General features: G+C 42.9%; 1 protein-coding gene across 5 annotated transcripts in view; it reads right to left on the reverse strand.

Moving 5' to 3' along the window:
• Window positions 1-21,480, reverse strand: part of trrap (transformation/transcription domain-associated protein) — a 315,964-nt gene that overhangs the window by 249,435 nt on the left and 45,049 nt on the right. For all 5 annotated transcript variants that reach the window (XM_072269108.1, XM_072269109.1, XM_072269106.1 and 2 more), the window contains exons 19-22: window positions 15,466-15,631; window positions 13,175-13,431; window positions 6,510-6,710; window positions 1,251-1,402 (exon numbers count right to left, since the gene is read on the reverse strand). In XM_072269108.1, coding sequence (XP_072125209.1) covers window positions 1,251-1,402; window positions 6,510-6,710; window positions 13,175-13,431; window positions 15,466-15,631 — 776 coding nt within the window. The remainder of the gene's footprint in view (window positions 1-1,250; window positions 1,403-6,509; window positions 6,711-13,174; window positions 13,432-15,465; window positions 15,632-21,480) is intronic.

The raw sequence follows: 21,480 nt of genomic DNA on the forward strand, positions 1-21,480 counted from the left end.
AGGACATCTTTTCAAGGGGAATGGAAGAAAGTTTTGGGGAGATGTCAGATGTAGATTTTTTTTCAAAAAGAGAGTGGCAGGTGCCTGGAATATACTGCTCAAAATGGTGGTAGGAGCTGATATAATAGGGACATACAAGAGATTCTCAGATAAGCACATAGATGAAAGGTCACGAGAGAAGGCAGGAGAGTAGGGCTGAGAGGGAAAGTAGAATTAGCCATGATGGAATGGCAGAGCAGACTCAGTGGCTGAACGGTCTAATTCTGCTCCCACTTCTTATGATCTTACAGGTGCATAGTCGTATTGATCAGGGTGGAAAGGACAGGAGAGCGACTAGAACCCTAAAACCACAGGCTAAAAAAGATACCTTATTCAAGAGCTTTAACAACATGAGCATAAAGTGTGATGAACATATTGTTCGACAGATATCTGGTTTGTAGTGGGTTAGCACAACACTTTCCAAAAGATGACTCAGGTTCAATTTCCTCCACTGCCTGTAAAGACTTTATACATTTTTCCCTTGACTGCGTGGGTTCCCTCCGAATGCTCCGGTTTCCTCCCAGTCGGTAGTTAATTGATCGTGGTAAATTGTCCCATGATTAGGCTAGGATTAAATTGGGGGATTGCTGAGCAATGTGATTCAAAAGCCTGGAAAGACCTTTCCACAACGTATCTCAATAAATAATTAAATTAGCTGCTGGTTAACATGAAAACAGCTACTCGAGATGTACAGGGATCAGGTCAAGCATGGATCTGACAGAGCTGTAGAGAGTTACTAAGTAACCAGGAAGGAACAAAAGAATGGACTTAGGAGAGCTAGAAGAGGGCATAAGGAGGCCTTGGTGATCATTATTAATGAAAACCCCAAGATGTTCTACCCGTATGTTAAGAACCGGAGGATGACTAGTGGACTGATCAAGGAGAAGAGAGGAAATGTGTGCCTAGTCAGAGGAGCTAGGGGATGTCCATGACTATGTTGTATAGAAAACATATTCCCTAGTTAACACATGTCAATTCAAACTAAAGTACAAGTGCATAAAAAAGAAATATAATCTTTTCTTTTAAAAAGAAATATAATCTCTTCCTTTCCAAAAAGGAAGAAGTTCTCTTTCAAGATGACTATGCCATCACAAAAACACCAGTAAATTAAACTAGTTGAGTCTTAAAGGAATGTAAAAGGGAACTATTACTGCAAGTAAGACATGCAAGGAACCATTCTCATCTTCTGAAACGAATCTGTGCTTCCGTACTTTGGGTGGGCCAGTAGTTGGTACAGTGAATGCTTGTTATCATCCAAGCTCATCATTGCCACCAAAAAGCATTTGATCACTTCCCAGGCCTGGCGACGGTAATAGGGCTCAGTGTTTGCACTCTTCAGACAATCCAACGCTGTTTCAATCGCCTATAACCAAAAACAAAATGTTTTCACTCACAGTCTAAACCAGTTAATTGTCCCTTATGCATTACTAAACCATCATCAACATATCTGCACAGAATTTGAAGATTCTCAAAAGGATATTTAATCTGTGCTCGGACCATGAAGACTCGTTTAATCTGAGGCACTGTCCTGCACTGAGTTACACAAGAGCAGTGAGACATCAGTGGATGGCACATGGATGAAAGAACACTGAAGGGTTATGTGGGAAGGAGGGGTTAAACAGATCTTAGAGCAGTGCAAAAGGTCAGCTAAGCACTGTGAGCCAACCGGAGGTGTAGTGGCATACACACCGGTCAAGGTTCAAATCCATGCTGGGTTGAGTGTTGAGCTAGCAACTCGGCCTCATAAAATACAGGCAAATGCTAAAGGAACGACAAGGTTGCTGTCCATTGCACCACAAGGCTCAGAAAGGAAGAGCAAACACTGTAGGCTGAAGGGCCACAGGGTCCAGTTCAACGTTCTAGGAAGGACCTACAGCTGTCTGCTATATTGCTCTAACAGACACGTGTTAGTGGGTGATAGGTAGAGTTTAAAAAAAAAGATGGAGGGGCAGAGATGAAGCAAGGTTTGAAGAGAGTGGGAGAGAAATAGATAGCGAATGGAAGGTGGAATGGAAACATGGCAGATTATGTAAAGAAGATACATGTGGTATTTGTGGGAAACTTGGTAGGCACACATTAACTGCATCACTTACAACAGTGACCTCACTTTAAAAGTGGCACTGAAGTGATTTGAGATGCAGTGTTAATTTGCTTTTACCAGGCAATGCGTAATTTCACACCAACTTCCAGAGCTGAGCATCCACAATTCATGAGACTATCAAGGCATCAGTTCTTACCACAATGTTGCCCTGTAAGACTCAACACTACTGTTTATACACGGTGCCATCAAGTGGCAGGACTCACACTTCAAATACAGAACAGAAGCATGGTGGTTCTACATTCTGTACTAGCTGAACCACACTGACAATGCTTGGCTTCACAACCTAACTCATGAACTAAAGAATAATAAAAACAGCAGATTGGAACTGTGTGGGTAGCACACATGGCCTGAATCAGATGGCCAGGGTTCGAATCTCACTTGCACCACCATCAAAAACTCAAAATCTCGATGGATCTCTAATACTAAAGGGCATGTTTTTAAGTTGAGAAGGAGAAAAGTTCAAAGATGTGCAGGGCAAGAGTTGCTTTTTTTTTTTAAACACAGAGATTGGTGGATGCTTGGAATGTGCTTCCAGGGGTGGTGATGGAGAGATTGAAGAGGATCTTGGGCAGGCACATGAATATTAGAATTGGAATATTAATGTCACAGGTACCGGTGGAGGGCGGTGGGGTGGAGATACGTCCCTACCAAAGGAGGTGAGGGTGCCCCTTCCCTCCACTAGTCTTTAGGTCACCCTTGGGCAAAGTGTAGCACCTGCTTAGCCCCCCCCACTCCCCAATCGGGGTCACGTGAAGCCACGGGACCAGGTGGTAGATGACTGTATGAGCAGCTGCTGAGTATCACCAGTGACCACTGACACCAGGCAGACAATCTCTGAAGAGTATTGATAATGGCTGGGGTCACCCATCTTGTAAAGACACTACCCAGAGAAGGCCATGGCAAACCACTTCAGTAGAAAATTTGCCAAGAACAATCACGGCATTGGAAAGACCATGATCCCCAACTTTATACAACATGGCACATAATGATGATGTGCTGACTTACAGTGAAAGATCTCCTTTGCATTCTGTTTTTACAGATCAGATCATTACACAGTGCATTAAGGCATTATAGGGGAAAACAAAGCAGATGCAAAATAAAGAGTAACAGCTACAGAGAAAGTGCAGAGCAGGAGCAAGAGCATAATGAGCGAGATTGTGAGGACAAGGGTCCATCTTATCTTACTATGGGACAGGGTAGAAGCCGTCCTTGAGCCTGCTAATACACACTGTCTGGCTTTTGTATCCTCTTTCTGATGGGAGGAGGAAGAAGAGCGAATGTAGGGATATGGACCATGTGCTGGCAGAAGGGATTAGTTTAATTCATAGTCGTTAGTTCAATTAGTTTGCAACAGACATTGTGGCCTGTTCCTGCTCCTATGCCTTATTATTCTATGGTCCGTGTTCTATGACCTGCAAGGCAGCATTAACAGATGTGTTTCTTTCTCCACTGCAATCTGCCCTCTAAAATAGATGTGAGAAATCCCATGCCTCTTTTTGGGATAAGATTTTCCCCACAGTGTCCTGCCCAAGATTTTTGCCTCACAAACGTAAGGGTTAACGTGTGAGCAGCATTTCATGGTTCCTGGTCTGTACTCGCTGGAGAACAAGGTGGGCAGGGGGATCTCATTGAAACCCATCAAATACTGAAATGCCTGGATACAGTGGACATAGAAAGGATGTTTCCTACAGTGGGGGAAGTCTAAGACCAGAAGGCACAGCCTTGAATAGAGGGAGATCCATTTAGAATAGTGATGAGGAGGAATTTCATTAGCAGAGGCTATTGGATTTGTGGAATTCATTGCCACAGAATACTGTGGAGAACAGGTCATTGGGTATATTTAAAGCAGAGGTTGATAGGCTCTTGATTAGTAAGGGTGTCAAAAGTTACAGGGAGAAAAGAGGATGATGGGATTGACAGAGATAATAAATCAGCCATGATGGGTTGGCAGAGAGCAGACTCAATGGGCCAAAAGGCCTAATTCTGCTCCTGTGTCTTACAGACACTTAAACAGGTGTCTGAAACAGATTCTCTGATCATTAACACATTAATCTTTGTGGGAGTTTGCTTCACACAATCAACAGCTCTGTTTTCTACTTAGCAGCAGTAGCCCCACTTAAAAATTATTTGATCCCAGCTGAAAGGCATCTTTGAACGTCCGGAAAAGGACAGAAGTAGTGCATCTTTCACGGAAGTGTAGCGGTTAGCGCAATCGCTTTACAGCACCAGTGAGCAGGTTAAGTGAGGGGATCAGTCAACTGAGAAGCAGTGACAGAAATCTGAGGGGGTTTTCCAAAGCACACAGAATAAATGCATCCTGATCTGAGGAACTCCACAGTGTCAACCCACCACCCACGGTTAAGTGAGCAAGTTAACAAGAGTATCAACATAAAGCAGAAAACAAGAACAGTGTTAGATCAGATGGTCAACCAGGAAATCAATTGGAGTAGATAAAGCTAGCCGAAAATGCAAAAAAAAACCCATCAGATTGAGGAAGAAATATGGTCTAAGTAACTTTGATCATGGAATGATTGTTGGTGCCAGACAGGTGGTTTAGGTATCTCAGAAAAAGATCTCCTGGGATTTTCACACACAACGGTCTCTAGAGGTTACAGAGAGCAGTGTGAAAAACAAAAAAAAATCCAGTGAGCAGCAGTTCTGTAGTCGAAAACACCTTGTTAATGAGAGAGGTCAGAGAGAATGGCAACAGTAACTCAAGTAACCACACGTTACAACAGTGGTGTGCAGAAGAGCATCTCTGAATGCACAATACATTGACTAGGAAGTGGATGGCCTACAGCAGAAGACCACACAAATACGTTCAGTGGCCACTTTATTAGGTACAGGAGGCACCTAATAAAGTTGCCACTGAGTGTATTTATAGAAGATTTAAAACAGCAATTATACGTAGTACCTAGATAGCTATGTGGAGGGGTAGAGCTCAGAGATATAGTATAAACACAGGAAATATGGACTAATTGGGTGAACACTGTGGTTGGCATGAACTGGTCAGGCCGAAGGGCCTGAGATATAGCTGCTTTGCTCTGTAACCTGTGAGAGAGCAGAAAAATCACAACCAGCATTTAGAAATCAGTCTTTACTATGCAGGATACAAATATTATCCAAGCAATAGCTGTAAATCAGGAATTTGAAGAAAGGGAGGTCCTCAGGGAAGATCTAACAACCAGAAAACCAGCATACAGCACACTGTTGGAGACAGAGGCTGATGCCTCTAGGCCCTGATGGACTGTATCCTAGTGTCTTCAATCAAGTGGCTAATATAGCGTAGCAGTTAGCACAATCGCTATACAGCGCCAGAAATCACTGTTCAGGGTTTTATGCTCCCAGACCGTAAGATACAGGAGTAGAATTAGGAATTTCAGTCCATCAAATCTGCTCTGCCATTCAATCATGGGTGACTTTTTTTTTTAAAAAAACCCATACTCCCCTTTTCTGCACATAATGCTTTAACATTCTTACCTTTCAAACCCTGCCTCAACTATACCCAATAACAGCCTCTATAGCCACCTGCGGCAAGGAATTCCACACAGTTACCACCTCTGGCTGATGAAATTCCTCCGCATCTCAGTTTTAAAAGGGCATTCCTTCACTGCAAGGCTGAGCCCTCAAAATGCTAGACTCTCCTACTAATAGAAACAGTCCCTCCACATGCACTCTATCCAGGCTTTCCAATACCTGGTAAGTTTCAAAGAAACTCCCACACCCCTTAACCTTCTGAGCTCCACGAGCACAGGCCCAGAGATATAAAAAGATCCACATACTCCTGTACCTAATAAAGTGGCCACTGAGTATACTTCTGTAGCTTCGTGGTCCTCTGCAAGTTCGATGTATTGTGTGGTCAGAGATGTTCTTCTTCATGCCACTATTATAACGTATGATTATTTGAGCTTGAACCAGTCTGGCCTTTCTCCTCTGAACTCCCTCATTAACAAGCATTTTTGCCCACAGAACTGCTGCTCACTGGATGTCTTTTTTTTTTGCTCCATTCTCAGTCAACTTCAGAGATTGTTGTGTGCGAAAATCCCAGGAGATCAGCAGTTTCAGAGATACTCAAACCACCCCATCTAGCACCAACAACCATTCCACGGTCAAAGTCACTTAGATCATTTCGGCTACATTCTGCTGTTTGGTTTGAATAACAACTGAACCTCTTGACCATGTCTGCATGCTTTTATGCATTGAGTTTCTGCCACATGATTGGCTGATTAGATACTCATATTAATAAGGCATACCTAATAAAGTGGACACCAAGTGCATGTAAACCCTTTCATTCCTGAGACCATTCTTGTGAACTTCCTCTGGACCCGCTCCACGGCCAGTACAACTTTACAATAACCACAGACCTCACCTTCTCCATTGGAAGCTGGATTGAGGCTTTGCAGTCCAGAAACTCAGCAGTGATGCTTGGTCCCTGAACCTCGGTGACAACGTACTGCAGCTTCTGGGACTCCTTCAACATCTTCCGGTTGCTGCCCCCAAACTTCCCCAGCACACGGTAGGCCACGTGGGAAATGCTGTCGGCTGGGTACCGTAAAGTGCGCCATAAAGCCTTTCAGGAAAAATAAAACAGGCTTCAATTCATAATCTGACATTGGTTATAGACACAGCTTGCAAGCTTTGTCACTGTCTGAAGTGCTGAAAGAGTAACCGCTAAATGCAATAGAGTAGTGTGGCTCTGGGACTAATACCCAATGATTCAGTCAGAAACAGGCCCTTTGGACCAACTCATCCATACCGACTGAGCTACCTACCCAAGTTGGCTCCATTTGCTAGTATTTAGCCAATATCCCTCTAAACCTTTTCAATTCATTTGTGTCAACAGCCAACACAGTAAGAGGATGTGCTGGGGACAGTCCACAAGTGTTGTCACGCTTCCGGCACCAACATAGCATGCCCGCAGCATCCCTAACCTATACATCTTTGGAATCTGGGAGGAAACTGGGGCAATCGGGGGAAACCCACGTAGTCACAAGTAGAATGCACAAACCTCTTACAGATGCAAGTGGGAATTGATCCCTGACCGCTGGCACATTAATAGTGACACACTAACCGCTCTGTTATAATGCTGCCCTATATGATGCCCACAGTCATTTCTTTCTTTGAGTTAAACATACTAGTTCTCCTGCTAACTCCCCTCCCTTCCCATCACAGTAGCACAGTGGTTCTGGAACACTTTACAGTTCCAGGAACTTGGGTTCAATTCCTCACACTGTCTGTAAGGAGTTTGTACGTTCTCCCCGTGACCACATGGGTTTCCTCCGGGTGCTCGGGTTCCCTCCCACAATCCAAAGACGCAGCTGTTGGTAGGTTAGTTGGTCATTGTAAGTTGTTCCGTGATTAGGCTCAGATTAAATCGTGGGTTACTGGGCAGCAGGGTTTGAAGGGCAGGAAGGGGCTATTCTGTGCTGTATCACAATAAATAATAAATAAATAAAAATCTCCTCTTCTCATCCACTACTGTTATGATTTGATGAGGTAAAATCGTCCAAATGGCTTCCTCCTGTCTCTGCTTTTTCTTCTTAGTTTCATTAAACAGCGTATTTCAGCCAAAGCCTATTCCAACATCATCATTAAAGTATTAACCTGTGATCAATAACACTCATGGCTCTCATTAAAAGTTAAACATTACTAAATTTGGCAGAAAAGAAGTTCACATTACACTCTAAGTTCTGTTCATAAATAGGATACAGCCAGTGTTTTCCACCAAGACTGCTTTAGCAGTATTACAAAGATTAAAACGGCGATGCAATGCTGCAAATTAAATGGTATTGATCCAATTCAATGGTATTTACGAGGCCCAGTGTTTTAATGTCATTTAATTCTTGAAGCTTGGAAGTTTACAAAACTGAACTACTAGTCCAAGGCTATTAGTGTTATGAAAAGCACTTTCGCAAGCTTCATTTGCCACATCCACCAGTGAACGAATAGAAAGGATTTCAGTGTGGCACCGCTTTTAACTGCTCCAGATAGATATTTTGTCATCACTTGATATTCTTCATCTTTGACATTGTCCTGCACCCTACAATTCATTTTTTTTTTATTATTCAGAGATACAGCACGGAACAGCCCTTCCAGCCCAATGAGCCAGCTGCCCAGCAACCGACCGACTTAACCCCAGCCTAGTAACAGGACAAACTAACTGATACGCCTTTGGACCGTGGGAGGAAATTGGAGCACCCGGAGGAACATACAAACTCTTTTCAGACAGCGATGGGAATTTAACTCCATACCCTGACGCTCCGAGCTGTAACAGTGCTGCACTAATCGCTAAGCTACCATGTCACCCCTGCTGAATACCTAAACAAGTTCAAGGGGGAAGTGAAGAGGAGTGGTGACTGGGAAGACTGGAAAAGGGTTAAGAGAGGGTAAGCAACAGTTAAAAAGGACAAAGCAGGTAAAACAAGCCGCTCATCAGCAACGCATAGGTCATGAACTGTATTGGATCGAGCGCGAGAATGTGGCAAGAGCACACGCGGTGTGGCCAATTGATCATGCAGTGAATCGACTGGACTTCCTACGCGGGGGAGACACTCCCTTTTGGCACACGTTTGCACATTTTCAGTCACAGCGGACACTGTGAGTTGCTCAGTGTGTACGTTTACTAACAGGACTCAATAAAAACATTTAATTCTAACACTCTGTTGTCGTCCTTACTCCTCACATGTAACAGAATCTATCAAAGAAATGAGAGGTTTATAAAGGGAGGAGAACAATAAAGTTAAGAAAATGGGGCTGACTCTTTGGGAAAATAAAACATTTTCAATCCAACCTAAGCCTTCAACATTACATTGATCAGAAAAGCTGATCCGAATAAAATAGAATGAAGACTTAAAATATTGGGAATTGGCAGATGTACGAAGAAGATTAAGAGTGACAAAGGAAATCTGCACCCAAAAGATAACTCAGTTATAGGAACAACATTAGGAAAAGACTATATAAATAGACAATTGGTTTTATTTCTGAAGAGAAAAGGGATTAATGTATCTGAAAGGGAGTTTGATCTATTAAAGACCTCGCTTTGAATCATTAGACTCTTGGACTTCTAAAAATTTGACGTCCTTGATATTCATCTGCTTCAAATCTTCTCAAAAGATTCTCTTATCAAAAGCACAGATCTTCAAGCAGAAAGATGTAATTTACTCTGCTTCAATAATCTCCTACAATCTAATCCGTTTACTCTAAATTGTCCAATGATTCATTTTTTAAAGCCCTAATATTGTCACTCTTGGTCTGTTATATTTATTCCTCAATTCAAGCAATTGGACATTTTGAAATCAGTTCTGGAAAAGAATTGGATCAGACTGCATACAATGGAGCAAGGTGTACATTATTCATGTATTTTCCTTTTTATAAGTACTACTCTTTCACTTATTCAGCTTCGTAACTTTTTTCTGGACTTTGTGTTAAACCCAAATATGATTATTCCTCTGGATACTCAGTACTTTACCTGTGGAAAAAAAATGATGCCCTTCTCTATTTTAACCAATAAAATGGATAACTTTATGGAAGCCTGAAGACCCACACTCCATGTTTTTAGAACAGCTTCTTCCCCTCCAACAGCAGATCCCTGAACAAAGTTACCTGCTTTTTCAACCACTTATTTTTGTAACTTATGTCTTTGCACTAGACTCCTGCTACAAAACAGCAAATTTTCACAGCATACCTCAGTGTTAATAAACCTGTACTGATGAAAGGTCTTGCGTGAAACATCAAATGTTTACTCCTTTTCCATAGATGCTACCTGACCTGAGCTCCTCCTGCCTTTTGTAGGTGTTGCTTAATAATCCCGATTCTGATTTCTGTCAATACTCCACTCTAAAAGAACCTTGCTCTCTATTTAATCCACTTTCCTTTGGAGACATTTTGAATGCACCTCAGAACTCTGTTTCCCACTTAGCTTTGTGCTGTCAACAAACTGGGATAAATTAAAGTCAACCCTATCGTCTAATTCGTCGCAATGCAATACCAGCACCAATTCATGTTGTAATTTACCATTTACCTCCCATTAATTCGAAGGCAATCAGGTTACCTCTATCAGGAAAGCAAAGTAACACAGATATTGGAAAACTAACGAAAAGACATTTTAAAAAGAACACACTACCAAGAGAAACATTATGCCATTCAGCCCCTTGAACCTGCTGCTGATTAGATTGTTGAATTTTATTTTCTTTGCAGCTTAACAATTAATTGTCTGCTTGTATTTTATATGATACAGGTTTCCCCCGCCATCCAAAGGTAGAGCATTCCTATGAAATGATTCGTAAGCCGGAATGTTGTAAAGCAAAGAAGCAATTACCATTTATTTATATGGGAAAATTTTGTGAGCGTTCGCAGACCCAAAAATAACCTACCAAATCATGCCAAATAACACATTAAACCTAAAATAACAGTAACATATAGTAAAAGCAGGAATGATATGATAAATACACAGCCTATATAAAGTAGAAATACTTCTCCACAATCATTGCCTGCACTGTTCTCCGTAGGGAAAACCTCACGCAAGCACTCTTGCAAAAACACATCGCAAGTGCTCTCGGCAGAAAATCTCACGCAAGCGCTGTTGGCAAAAACACGTACAAATACACAACTTATATAAAGTAGAAATAATGTATGTACAGTGTAGTATCATTTATGGGAATCAGGAAGACATCGAGCACACTGATGATGGTGTGTTAGGCTGAGTTGTCGGAGGTCAGGGTGGTGCCGTGACCCCCAAACCTCCAGGCCGCCGACCGATACCGATCTGCGAAGCATGCAGGGGTACAGTGGTAGCTAGGAGGCCACAGCACATGTTTAAGAAAAAGCCGAAATAAACATGCTAATTAATTAGGTGCCGCCCAGCACGTAAATGTCGGCCCAGATCAGAGGCGATTGCCAATTGCGTCGCCTCTGATCTGGGCCGACATTTACGTGCCGGGCGTCACCTAATTAATTAGCATGTTTACTTCGGCTTTTTTCTTAAAGATGTGCTGTGTGCCTCCCGGTTACCGCTGCATTCTCCGCGATTCGGTATCTGTCCGCAGCCTGGGGGTTAGGGTGGTGGGACACTGGGGTGTCACCTCATCGTCGTCTGTTTCCATTAGGGCAGGCAGCTCATCTTCTCCTATGAATGCCTGCCTCGTTGTCGAAGGTCGAGGTTCGTCGTCTGCTGTGGAAGGCTTGAAAAACGACAGTATGCTTGACTGCTGAGCCTCGCACATTTTTCTATCATACAGTTCTTTGTAAGCACTCAAACCATCCTGCAAATATGCCCTAAACTGACATACCCTCTCAAAATTAAAATCGTACTTTATCATTGCAGTGAAAATCTCACGCAGTTGCCTCACATTCAGTTCCTGGACAACTTCACTTTCACTACTGCATTCGGTTTCGATTGTTATCCTTTCCTCTTCCAATTACATCAGCTCTTCATCTATCAGTTCTTGGTCATGGGATGCCAAAACCTCTTCAACATCATCTTCATCAACTTCCACAAGCCAAACTCACTTTGTCCTTACTTCGTTCACCACGATCAAAACGCTTAATTATGTCTAGTTTTACGCTGTGTAACACCTTTACGAGCTCTTTTAGGCTTTTCCGATACCTTAGAACTCATCTTGCTAACGGCTGCTCACAGGCACGTGTTTAAGCAATGCCGGCGAGAATGCAGTTCCGAATCCGGGGGAGGGTGGCTGCTGGGGGGGGGGGGGGGGGGGCGCACTGCTTTTTTTTCGCGCGCTGCCTTTTTTCGTAACAGTGGAAACACCTTCTGTTAGCGAAAACAGGGAACTAATGTAGGTCTTTCGTCACAGTGAGGTTTCGTAGAGCGAACGTTCGAAAAGCAGGGGACACCTGTACTTATATATTAGTAATTGCTTAGTATACTCCCTAGCAGTCACAGTATATACAAACGTTTGTATTTGCAACTGTTTAAATGTCCTCTTGTGGTAATATTTGTATGATTCTGGAAAGCTCTGGAAGCTTCTCCATTGTCTCATTATTTCAAATGGGACTTTCTGATCGGCTGATTCTTATCTGCGAATTTGAATGGAATCCTTCTTATCAATGTAGTATAAAAGCTGACCACGTAGCGGCGCCATCTTTTTCATTTTGCTTCCATCTCCCTTCATTTAGTAAACCTCTAAAATTAAAAACACCCATCAAATCTATACCAGCTCTTAAACCCATTCCATCAATCCCTTTCTCACACTTGTATCCCTCGAAGCTCTGTCCTCTCCAAATAAATTACCTATTATCCGTACACAACAATACCCATAGACATCACCAATGTGTCCTCCTCTACATTGGTAAGAGCCAGCACAAATTTGGTGACCACATTGTCGAGTATCTGTGTTCTGTACACCCAGGTAATCTACGGCTCCCAGATGCAGGACATTTCAAGTGCTCTCCCCACTCCCCATTTCAATTGTTCTCCCCTCTGCCTCCTCCACTGCCAAGGTATGACTAAAGCTAGCGTTGGAGAGAGTCCAGAGGCAGTTTATGACAATGATCCTAGTAATGAAAGGGTTAACTTTTGAGCAGCATTTGATGGTCTTGGACCTGTATTTGCTTCAGTTTAGAAGAATGAGAGGAGATCTGATTGAAAGCCACTGAATATTGAAAGGTTGAGATAGAGTGGAAGTGGAGAGGATGTTTCCAATAATGAGAGAGTCTAGGACAAGGGAGCAAATCCTCAGAATAGAATGACGTTCCTTTTGAACAGGGATGAGAAATTTCTTTAGCCAGAGGGTTGAGGATATCATTGCCACAGACAGCTGTGGAGGCCAAGTCGTTATGTATATTTAAAGCAGATGTTGATAGGTTCTTGATAAGTAAGGTCATCAAAACTTATGGGGAAAAGACGGGGAAAATAAATCAGCCATGATCAAATACTAGAGCAGACTTGATGAACTAGATGGTCTAATTCTGTTCCTATGTCTTATGGATTTGTACGTAACCATGCCACCATAGCATCTAGTGATTTGGGAAGCAACAGGTCTAATAGGGTCATCCGATGAGACGAGCACGTTTTACCTGCATGAGCTCAGCTCGCACTGGCTGGATGTGGTCATATAAGAAGTCCGGCTGCAGGTTGTCGACACACAACTCCAATGTCCGCAAGCCCTGGCTGACCAGCGTCTGGGATCCGTTGAGTGCTGATACCAACGGGTCCATCAGCATTGGCAGGTAAGGCAGGAGGGAGCTGAGTCGGACAGGCACCGTTAAGCAGAGCTCAACGAAGAGATCTTTCATGTGCTGCTTATGCAGACCACTCTGCAACATGTTCAGCCCTGGAATAAGAACAGAGTACGTACAGCAGCCACCATATCTTCTAACAACAAACAAGAGAAAACCAAAGCAACATACACAAAATGCTGGAAGAACTCAGCAAGCCAAACAGCATCAATGAAAGAGTACAGTCGATGTTTCCGGCGAAACCGTTCAGCGGGACTACTGAAGAGTCTCGACCAGAAACATTGACAGTACTCTTTTCCACAGATGCTGCCTGGCCTGCTGAGTTCCTGCAGCATTTTGTCTGTGTGGCACCGTATCTTCTACCCTGGTCCTGCCTTTGGCATTTATTTGGTGGAAGAGATAAAGGGCCGGAGAAGGGGAAATCTAACAGGAGAGGACAGAAGAGCATAGAAGAAAGGAAAAGTGGAGGAGAACCAGAGGGAGGTGATGGGCAGGTAAGAGCAGAAGGTGTAAGAGGGAAAAGGGAATGGGGAATGGTTGTTAAAAGTGGGGGGGGGGGGTGAGGCAATTACCAGAAGTTTGAGGAATTGATGTTCATAAGCCTGTTGCGGTCATCAACTATATCTGGTGCAGCCTACTGTATATCGGTGAGACCCGACGTGGACTGTGAGACCGCTTCGTCCCCTACAAAAAAGTGGGATTTCCCATTGCCCACCAATTTCAATTCTACTTCCCATTCCCTTATGTCAATCCATGGTCTTGTCTACTGCTACAATGAGGCCACACTCAGATTGGAGGACAAACACCTTATATTCCGTTGGGGTAGCCAAACATCGATTTCTCAAACTTCTGGTAGTTGTTCCCCACCACCTCTCACACCTTCTCTTCTTACCTGCCCATCACCTCCCTCTAGTGCTCCTCCCCCTTCCCTTTCTTTCATGATCTTCTATACTCTTCTATCAGATTGCCCCTTCTCCAGCCCTTTATCTCTTCCACCAATCAACTTCCCAGCTCTTTGCTTCAGCTCCTCCCCCTCTCCCGGTTTCACCTATCACCTGCCACTCTGTCCTTCCTCCTACCCTCTCTCCACCTTCTTATTCTGACTCCTCCCCTTCCTTTCCAGTCCCGGTGAAGAGTCTTGGTCCGAAATGTCGACAGTGTATTCCCCTCCATAGATGCTGTCTGGCCTGCTACCCTACTCCAGCAGTTTGTATGTATTGCTCTAGATTTCCAGCATCCACGGTACCTCTTGTGTCTATAGCATTTATTTTTACGCTTTTCTTACAATATTACAAGCTTCTGCATGTCGGAAATCAGGCATGCTAAACTCACACAATTCTGAGAAGATTAATATAAATATTGAAAATGAATAGAGTCTGCAAAGAGTTGTAGGCTCAACCGGCTCCATCAGACACAACCCTCCCTGCCATTAAGGGTATCTTCAAGAGGCAGTGCCTCAAGAAGGGGCCATCCATCACTAAGGACCTCCACAATCCAGGTCACGTCCCCTTCTCATTACTACCACTGGGGCGAGGGTACAAGAGCTTGAAGATCCACATTCCATAATTCAGGGACAGCTTCGTCCCCTCTGCCCTCTTCCTGAATTATCAATAAACCCTCAATGTTCCTTCTTTTCCTGTTTTATTTAGTTATTTATTTAGTGATACAGCATGCTAACAAGCCCTTCTGGCCCCACAAGCCCACGCCGCCAATTAACCTTCAAGTCTTTGGAATGTGGTTCCTGTATTATTTGTCGTTAATTTAATGTCTTTGCACTGTACAACTGCCACAAAGTGACACATTTCATGTCACTTAAGTCAGTGATAATAAATCTGATTTTGATCCCTGATTCAGTTTAAAAAAAACATCAGGAAGTAGTTTAGCTCTCAGCGTTATAATTTGAGGAAAGCCACTTTGAAGTGAAGCGTTTTCAGCTCTGTATCTGCAGTGTATGCAAGAAAGCAGGATGAGGACCCAGTGGGGATCATCTTCTGCAAGGAACCTGTGCCAGCAAGTGCTCACTTCAATTAAGTCCACAATACATTCCACTGAAGCTTGAAATAAATTGATTGAACATGGAGTTATTTCCTCAGTTAAGTAGTCAGAAGCTAATGTAATTGCGTCCGTACCTTGCAGCAAGTTAGGAAGTAATGGGAGAAACTCCTGGTAAAGGAGATCGTGGCTGCCACCTCCAATGGATCGGAAAAGGGCTCGAAGCAATAGAAAGTAGTTGTATGGTTCCTTGGCCGTCTGTGCAAGCTCCATTGAACTGTTCACAATCTTGTGCAGATGTGGCTATAAGACAGACAGAATTATGTTAAAGGGCTTCTTATTTTGATTTTAGTCGCAGCAAGCAAGTAACACTCTCCTGAGTTCCAGCTCCACTCTAAGGATGAGCACAAAACAGCGTGGTCAGAATTGTAGAGAGTACTGTGTGCAACTCTGGTCATCCTGTTACGGAAAAAACATGGTTAAACAGGAAAGAGTGCAGAAAAAGTTTACAAGGAAGTTAAAACCATAACACATAGGAGCAGAATTAGGCCATTTGGCCCATTGAGTATGCACCACCATTCAGTCATGGCTGATCCATTTTTCTCCTCCTCAGCCCCACTCCCTGGCCTTCTCCCTGTAACTTTGATGCTGTGTCGAGTCAAGAACCTCATCAATCTCTGCCTTAAATACACCCAAGGACCTGGCCTCCACAGCCACCTGTGGTAATAAATTCCACAGATTCACCACTCCCTGGCTAAAGAAATTTCTCCGCATCTCTGTTTTAAATGGATGCCCCTCTATCCTGGGGCTGTGCCCTCTTGTCTAAGGCTCTCTCCTTTCCAAATCTATTTTGCCAAGGCCTTTCAACATTCAAAAGGTTTCAATGAGATCCCCCTTCATTTTTCTAAATTCCAGCGAATATATACCCAGAGCCATCAAACATTCCTCGAATGATAAACTTTTCATTCCTGGAATCATCCTTGTGAACCTCCTCTGGACTCTCTCCAATGGCAGCACATCTGTTCTTAGATGAGGAACCCAAAACTGTTCACAATACTCAAGGTGAGGCCTCACCAGTGCCTTATAAAGCCTCAGCATCACATCCCTGCTCTTGCATCCTGGACCTCTTGAAGTGAATGCTAACATGGCATTTGTCTTCCCTCCACCGCCTCCACCTGCAAGTTAACCTTTAGGGTGTTCTGCACAAGGACTCCCATCTCTTTACATCTCAGATTTTTGGATTTTCTCCCCGTTTAGAAAACAGTCTTCACATTTATTTCTACTACCAAAGTGCATGACCATGCATTTTCCAACATTGTATTTCATTTGCCACTTTCTTGCCCATTTCCCCTAATCTGTCTGAGTCCTTTTGCAACCTACTTGCTTCCTCAACACTACCTGCCCTCCGCCAATCTTCGTATCATCTGCAAACTTGGCAACAAAGCCACCCATTCCATCATCTATATCATTCATATACAACATAAAAAGAAGTGGTCCCAACACCGACCCCTGCGGAACACCACTAGTCACTGGCAGCCAACCAGAAAAGGATCTTTTTATTCCCACTCACTGCTTCTTACGAATCAGCTAATGCTCTAACCATGTTAGTAACTTTCCTGTAATACCATGGGCTCTTGATAACTTGGTAAGCAGCCTCATGTGTGGCACCTGATCAAGGGCCTTCTGAAAATGAAAATACACAACATCCACTGCATCCCTTTTATCTATTCTACCTTTAATCTCCTCAAAGAATTCCAAAAGGTTCGTCAGACGATATTTTCCCTTAAGCAAATCATGCTGACTTTGTCCTATCTTCTCCTGTGTCACCAAGTACTCCATAACCCCATCCTTAACAACTGACTCCAACATCTTCCCAAACACTTAAGTCTATAATTTCCTTTCCGCTGCCTTCCTCTTTTCTTAAAGAGTGGAGTGACATTTACATTTTCAGTCCTCTGGCACCATGCCAGAGTCCAATAATTTTTGAAAGATCATTACTAATGCCTCCACAATCTGTACTGCCATCTTTTTCAGAAACTTAGGGTACAGTTCATCTGGTCTGGGTGAATTATGTACCTTTAAGTCTTTCAGCTTTTTGAGCACCTTCTCCCTTGTAATAGTAACTGCATCCACTTCTCTTCCTTTACACCCTTCATCATCTGGCACACTGCTAGTGTCTTCCACAGTGAAGACCGATGCAAAATACTTACATGGTTCATCGGCCATCTCCTTGGCCCCACTTATTATTTCTCTGGCCTCATTTTCTAGTAGTCCTATATCCACTCTCATCTCTCTTTTATTTTATTTTTTTTACATACTTGAAAAAGCTTTTACTATCCACTTTCATATTGTTTGCTAGCTTGCTTTCATATTTCATCTTTTCCCTCCTAATGATTCTTTTAGTTGTTCTGTAGGATTCAAAAACTTCCCAATCCTCTTGTCTTCCCACTAACTTTTGTTTTGTTGCATGCCCTCTCTTTTGCTTTCACTTCCCTCGCCAGGACTAGACAGCCTATATTATAGGAAGATGTTGGCCATGCTGGGTCTTTATTCCTTGGAACGCAGGAGGATGAAGGATGATTTTACAGAAAGTCATGCTGAAGATTAGATGAAGATGTCAGGTCAGGCTTGCTCTTTATTCCTTGGAGTAGGGGAATGAGGGGATGACCTTATTGAAGTGTTTAACATTATGAGAGGCAAGGATAAGATGGATAGCAGCAAGTCTTTTCCCCAGGATAGAGGAGTACAAAACTAGAGGGCACAGATTCAAGGTGAGAGGAGCAATTTTTACCACACAGAGGGTGGTGAATATATGAAATGAGTTACCAAAGGAAGTGGTTAAGGCAGGGTCAATGTTCCTAGATAGGTACATGAAGGGGTGGGGCTTGGAGGGAGATGGGCCAAACCCGGAATTGGGACTAGCTGAGTGGGCACTGTGGTTGGCACAGTGTGGTTAGCCAAAGGGCCAGTATCCATGCTTTATTGCTCTGTGATAACACTCTGGCTGGCACTGCCACGGCTGCACTGAGGGAATGCTACACACCCAGAGGGGCTGTCCTTTGGAGAAGAGAAACCATGGCTCCCCTCAGTCAAAAAGCACAAAAAACTTCAAGGAGCAGGAGCAAAGGAGCTCCAGACAAGCTTTATCTCACATCGTTAAAAAGCAAATTTCTGATCATTTGTTATGTTTTTAGTGTACAAAATGTTAATTTTTTTTTTGGGTTATAACAGTGATAACACTGCACTGGCAACAAGAGGATTTGGAACATCTTGAGGCCTTAAAAGATTAAGCAGACAATTAGCAAAGACCCCACCCACCCCAGACATCCTTCCTTCTCCTTTCTCACATCAGGTAGAAGATACAGAAGCCTCAAAGACAGCTTCTACCCCGCTGTTGTAAAGTGGTCCCCTAGAATGATAAGAAAGACTCCTGACCTCGGAATCTTACTTGCAGTAGACCTTGCACCTTATCGCCTGCCTGCATTGCACTCTCTGTATTGGCAACACTTCATTCCGTATTTTTTATTATCCTCCCTTGAATTACTTCAACGCACTGCTGGAATCAAGGATCCAGGATCAACCTTATTCCCAAAATATGCGTATATGTACGAGGAATTTGCTGTGGTGTTTTGGTTAGGGTACGACATACAGCAAAAAACATCATTCAATATTTATAAAGATTAATTGTCCTCATAGAGGGATCAGAAGTAGAGGGAGTGAGCAATTTTAAGTTCTTGGGTGTCAATATCATTGAGGACCTAAACTGTTCCCAACTATCAATGCAGCAATAAAGAAGTCAAGTCAGCAACTATATTTTGTTAGGAGCTAAAGGAGATTTGGTATGTCACCTAAAATAACCGCAAATATCTACAAATGTACCGTAAGCAGCATTTTGATTGGCTATATCACCATCTGGTATGGAGGTGAGGGGGGAGGCTACTGCACAGAGTCAATGTAAACACCAAAGAGTTGTAAAATTAGTCAGCTCCAGCATAGGCACTAGCCTCTATAGTATCCAAGACATCTTCAAGCAGCAGTGCCACAAAAGGCAGCATCCATCATTAAGGACCCCCACCACCCAGGACATGTCCTCTTCTCATTGTTACCGTAGGAAGGAGGTACAGAAGCCTGAAGGCACACACTCAACAATTCAGGAACGGCTTCTTCCCCTCTGCCATCCGATTCCTGAATGGACAATGAACCCATGAACACTATCTCACTACTTATATTTCACAATGATAGCCAGTGATAGTAAACCAGAGTCTGATTCTGAATAAAAAATTATATAAAAATAAAGTAAGTACTTCTATGGAATAAAATGGGACAAATAACTAACTAAATATCAGCATGTTTTTACAATGTAAACATTATAAATAGTGGTTTAAAGTGTTTATAGTGCAGGTAACAGACAGAAATGTACTGTACGCATGGTACGCAAGATTAAGTTTTTCACTGTACCTCAGTACATGTGTCAATAACAAATTAATTTATCAATATGTTATGATGTTCTTCCCGAGTATTGCACACTTCCAAGTTCAAAGCATGTGTATGAAGCCCCTCTTCACAATCAGTGCCATAATCAACCTAGAATTAAAAATTATTCAAATAAGACCACATCCGGCATTTTGTTAGTCACAGATCTTCTATTGCAAACCCATTCTCTTTCAAGTCTATCTGAATGCCTTGTAATTCCCTTCCAAATGAGATTAAACTTTGTGGCCCTTGGCTACTTCCTGCAAAGCATTTGCAAGTTCTAATAATACTTTGAGTCAGGAGAATGAAATCTAACCCTCCCTGTTCTTCCTTTAGTGAACGGTGCAATTGTTTTACTGTGGCCTAAAAGACACATTAAATTCAATACCTCACTGACAGCCTCAAAAGACACCAAGATATACAAAAACCGAACTTCAAGCATTTACTTTTTATGTTTGACCAGCTCTAGAAACATTATCCTTGCAGGTACTCTGGGGAATATCCAGTGCTGTGAAAAATGCATTATAAAAAAAGGGATGGTTGAGTAACGTTTTATAAGGCCAGCAACTGGAGCTCAATTCCCACCACTGACTGTAAGGGGTTTGTACACTCTTCCCATGAATGTGTGGGTTTCCTCTGGGTGCTTCTGTTTCCTCCCACTTTCCAAAGACGCACAGATTAGTTTCAGAGAGTCGTTGGCATGCTATGCTGGTGTCAGAAGCATGGCAATACTTGAGGGCTGCCGCCAGGATAACCCTCAGACTGTGTTGGGCATTGATGCAAATGACATATTTTACTATATGCTTCTAAGTACATGTGACAAATAAAGTTAACCTAATCTACGCAACACACACAAAATGCTGGAGGAACTCAGCAGGCCAGGCAGCATCTATGGAGATGAAAAAATTCTCAACGTGTCGGACCGAAACCCTTCAGCAGAATTTGTCAAAGTTTGGAGATACAAATAAAAATGAAGTAATCAAATCATGCAATTGAAATTATATTGTCTTCAGCATCCCAGCTGCACAATAACAGCATTATGGAAACATACCTGACACTGAAGTAAAAGAGATGCAAGGACAGATGACCAAAAGGTTGGTCAAAGAGGAAGGCTATGAAAAAGAAGCAGAGGAGTTCAACGTCCAATTTTCAAAGTACTTGGTAGAGCACAAAGATAGAGCAGACAACAGGCCATAGTTTAGAGGAGCACACAGGACTTCAAGTATCGTAGGAGGTTACTAAGCTGGATAAGAGGGGACACGGCCAGATATGAAAACAGGGGAAATTTCATTTTGAAGATGCTGCTAAACCTCAAAGAAAAGATCTTCTGATTTTTCCAACCTGCTCCAGCTCCACTAAACCATTATACTACCCTATCACAATATCTACACTGTCCGAAGCACAAGAGATTGTGCAGATATTGGAAATCCAAAGCAACAAAATGCTAGAGGAACTTGGCAGGTCAGACGGCATCTACGGAGGGAAATAAACAGTCCAACGTTTCGACTGGAGATGTTGACTGTTCATTACCCTCCAGAGATGCTGCCTGACCTGCCGAATTCCTCCAGTATTTTGTGTGTTGATCTACGCAGTCTAACTGAAGCAATTATACATGACCAGCTGAGAAAACCTCTTATCAGTTAGTTTAAAATCTACAGAAAAATTAGACATCCTCGGGA

The sequence above is a fragment of the Mobula birostris genome, chromosome 9, assembly GCF_030028105.1.
Source record: "Mobula birostris isolate sMobBir1 chromosome 9, sMobBir1.hap1, whole genome shotgun sequence".
NCBI lineage: Eukaryota > Metazoa > Chordata > Chondrichthyes > Myliobatiformes > Myliobatidae > Mobula > Mobula birostris.